We start from the raw sequence: 3875 nt of genomic DNA on the forward strand, positions 1-3875 counted from the left end.
TTCTGATCTTCTTAACGATCGACTGTACGATAGCCTCCGGACGACCGTAGAACATTTTAAGTGTACACAATACGTCTACTACGTTCGACGGATGGAGTAGCTCGCACCTTACCGCTTCCAGCGCTTTCCTCTCTAGGTATTTGCGCAGCCTTAGCATATTTTCCTCGTCCGTGAATCCGCACATCTGCTAAGATGCATTGAACATGGAATAGAATAAAGGCCACTCTTCTAATGTTCCATTGAACTCGGGGAGATCCTTGGACACCGCCTGACGAGCTACGATTTGACTCCGGTTTAGAATACAAACTGTTTCCTGGTGGGTTGTAGTTTGAAGGTCCGATTCCGGACGTCCCGATCGAAGCGGAGTCGAACGCTGACCTAAAGGCCACTCTTCTAATGTTCCATTGAACTCGGGGAGATCCTTGGACACCGCCTGACGAGCTGCGATTTGACTCCGGTTTAGAATACAAACAGTTTCTTGGTGGGTTGTAGTTTGAAGGTCCGATTCCGGACGTCCCAATCGAAGCGGAGTCGAACGCTGACCTGGAATGAAATGGTTTCCTTCCTCAAACGTGCCTAGATTCATTGAAGGGACGAAAGACGTCCTGGCGTGGCTATTCGATGAGGCTGTATTAATTGCAGGTGCATGCGAAACCCTCGCTGGATCTTGGTCTCGAACATCTTGATAACATTGCTGATTGCAACCATTCGGTATCATCGCTGGTCTGACCGTTGCCACATCGTTGGCACGTGGAGTGTAACTCTCCGACTGTTAAATTTCTGTCTGCTGTATCTGCGGATCGGCCTCAGTAAATCGCGTTTGCTCAACACTCAGGGAATGGGAACCGTGCAGGGTACGATTATACTGACTACCTTGATTAAACGGTTGTACGTTCGGTTGGCTGGCCCGTAGCACAGGCTGTGAAAACAAACCACTCCGTTGATGTTTAGCGAGTTGGTTATTACGAAGGATCGATGGATTTTGCTGTTGATGGATGACATCCGAAGCGTGGTGCTCCTCGGGTTTTCCCGTTGTATTTGGTATTTGCCCATTTGTCTCATCTTCTACTAATCCGGAATCTTCACCGTGATGTTCGGTATCTGTTAACCACTGCTCGACCTTGGATACGTTGTCTTCGACGTCGCCAGCTTCCGTAGAAGTCTCACTGCCATGAGCCTTCAATAACTGGTATTTCTTTTGGAGAAACCGCTTCTCCAACTCGAGCTCCTCCTCAAGCTTCTTTAGTTCGAGTGCCTTAATCCTTTTAGCGTCACTGTTCCTAGAGCTAGCCTTGCTCTTCGAGTGTACTGATAACGTCTTCTTTGGGGGTGGATTTGGTCTCTGCTGCTCGGTCGACGTATTGATAGTATCAGTGAGAGGGACGCTTGCCTCCTTACAGTTCGGACAGACCCAGCTGACATTCGCGATATCTTCCGAAACGTGCACACAGACAAAGTGATACCATCGATCGCAACCATCACACTGCATCATTTCTTCGTTATCACGCTCTTCACACAACTGACACTGGCAATCCCGATTTCGACGAACGTCGCGAACTGGATTGCGCCTGACTTCGATCGCGGTACCGGCGGCGCTTTTGCCATAATTGACAGTGCCTTTCGTAGTCGTCTTAGTTTGTAGAGGATTTTTATTACTATTAGCAACGTCAGCATTTACCTGCTTTACAGAATTAGGAGGGGAAACAACAACGACGGACGGCGTACCACCTGCAGTGCACGTCACGGCTCCGGTGACGGGATTATCTCCTATTTCCTCTACCATTCCTGGTGCGGGCACATCGAATGCTTTGCCAGAACGAGTCGACTTCTTCGACATATTTAAAGAATTTTATAAATTGTTAAACCCAGCGATAATGAAACAATAATTTCATGAACTTCGATCAGCGATTGATGTATTTTTGCGAACGAATGCACAGTGGTTTGATTGCTCTGGAATCGTGAACTTTTTTAATAACTCTTTTCATAGTGTTTTTTTCAATATGGCGTCTTCGGAAGAATTTCTGTATATTAATAGACGCAGCAACTGGTGGTTAGTATTAGTTCGGAACTCAAACACAGGTGGCGCTGCAAAATTTAACTTTCTAATTTGATGATTTAGAGCTATAGTATGTTCTAGAAAGTTTTAGATAATCTTATTAAGGTGTATGTGTGAGGTAGGCAATTGGCTAGTTGTTGTTTTCTATCACTGCTAATTCTACGTTTTTCTGCTTTTTCCCGGATTTTGTTGTTGCTGAGCATAACGTATCAAACGCATCTTTCGTCGCTTCATCGGTATCTATTGGAGTACAACGCTTTGAAGGAGTTATAAGTGAAAAAACTGCATTAAACTACACTGCTTTCCTAATGAATAGCGAAGGAGTAGAAAAGACAATGGAGTCTATTTGTTGGGGTTGTGCCGGTAATCTAGTGGAAGCTAACGAAATTGTTTGCAATGGCTTCTGTAAATCCGCTTTCCATCTGAAGTGCGCTCGTATAACTGCTGAAACAAGAGATGCTATCGCCGGTAGTTCACAATTGTTTTGGATGTGCCATGCCTGTACGAAAATGATGAGTAACGCTCGTTTTCGTCAAGCCATTTCGTCTACTAACAACGCTATGCAGGCAATGGTTGAAGATCAAAACAAAGTACTGGATGAGTTGCGTAATGAAATTACACTCAACACTACGAAAATAAACACAATTCTCCAGCGAACTCCCATGCCCACTACTCCTCGAATTCCGATAACGACAAACTCACGCAAACGGCCACGATTAATAATTCCGGACGAACCGTCACAGCAGCGCGATAATGCCACAGAAGGCACAAGAGATATTCAGCCTGATGATGCTATCCCACTGGCTGCGGCTAAAAAGGAGAAGTTGTTTTGGTTGTATTTATCCGGGTTTGATCCTCAAGCAACGGTAAATCAGATCGAAAAACTTGTACGAAACAATCTCAACACAGAGAAAACAGTGGACGTGGTTAAGCTGGTTCCAAAAGGCAAAACACTGGAGGAACTCACGTTTGTTTCTTTCAAAGCTGGTGTCGAGATGGATTTAAAAGATTTAGCTTTGTCCAGATCGACCTGGCAGAAAGGAATTATATTCCGACCGTTTGATTTTCAGCACACTGCTAGTACACGCACGTTCTTTCGATTCCCATCCACGCCGGGTGGAATTCAATCGCAATAAGCAGAAACTACCACCATATTTGTATGTATGTACCACTGAAATTTGTATCGCACGCACACTATCCCGACCGACGACTCTACACAGTAACGTCGTTTTAATAAATGATTCGACAACGGAACAAAATCGAACTTGCAAAAAAATATCAGCTGATAGCCACACACCCGACACTCGCACCGTTCGTTCATTGACAATTTTTTATCAAAACACTAGGGGGCTACGAACCAAAACTAATGAACTGTTTCTAGCTCTCGCTTCGTGCGATTATGATGTTATAGTTTTTACTGAAACTTGGCTGAAGAAAGATATTCTTGATTCGGAGCTAACCAATAATTACACACTTTATCGTTGCGACCGAAACTCTGCTACCAGCCAATGCCAGCGAGGTGGCGGTGTATTGATCGGTGTAAAAAATAATTTAAAATGCACAACTGTTAGTTTTACAGAAGCAGATGTGCTAGAGCAAACTGCTGTCCGCATTGCGATGAAGGATGGTAACATTTTCATTTGCGCTGTGTATCTACCTCCAAATTCTGATCCCGTGCTGTACGAACGACATGCAGCGTGCACTCAACAATTGTCTCTGCTAGCAAAAGATCGGGATAAAACAATTGTGTTAGGTGATTACAATCTTCCACACTTGTGATGGGATTATGACGATGAAATGAATTTTTTTTTTTTTTACT

General features: G+C 44.4%; 1 protein-coding gene across 1 annotated transcript; it reads left to right on the forward strand.

Moving 5' to 3' along the window:
- The first annotated feature begins 2391 nt into the window (after positions 1-2391).
- On the forward strand, positions 2392-3192 carry LOC128745922 (uncharacterized). The gene has a single exon (XM_053842984.1). It carries the CDS (start codon positions 2392-2394, stop codon positions 3190-3192), a length of 801 nt encoding a protein of 266 aa, XP_053698959.1.
- The last annotated feature ends 683 nt before the right edge of the window (positions 3193-3875 follow it).

Source organism: Sabethes cyaneus, chromosome 1, assembly GCF_943734655.1.
Source record: "Sabethes cyaneus chromosome 1, idSabCyanKW18_F2, whole genome shotgun sequence".
In the NCBI taxonomy this organism is placed as follows: domain Eukaryota; kingdom Metazoa; phylum Arthropoda; class Insecta; order Diptera; family Culicidae; genus Sabethes; species Sabethes cyaneus.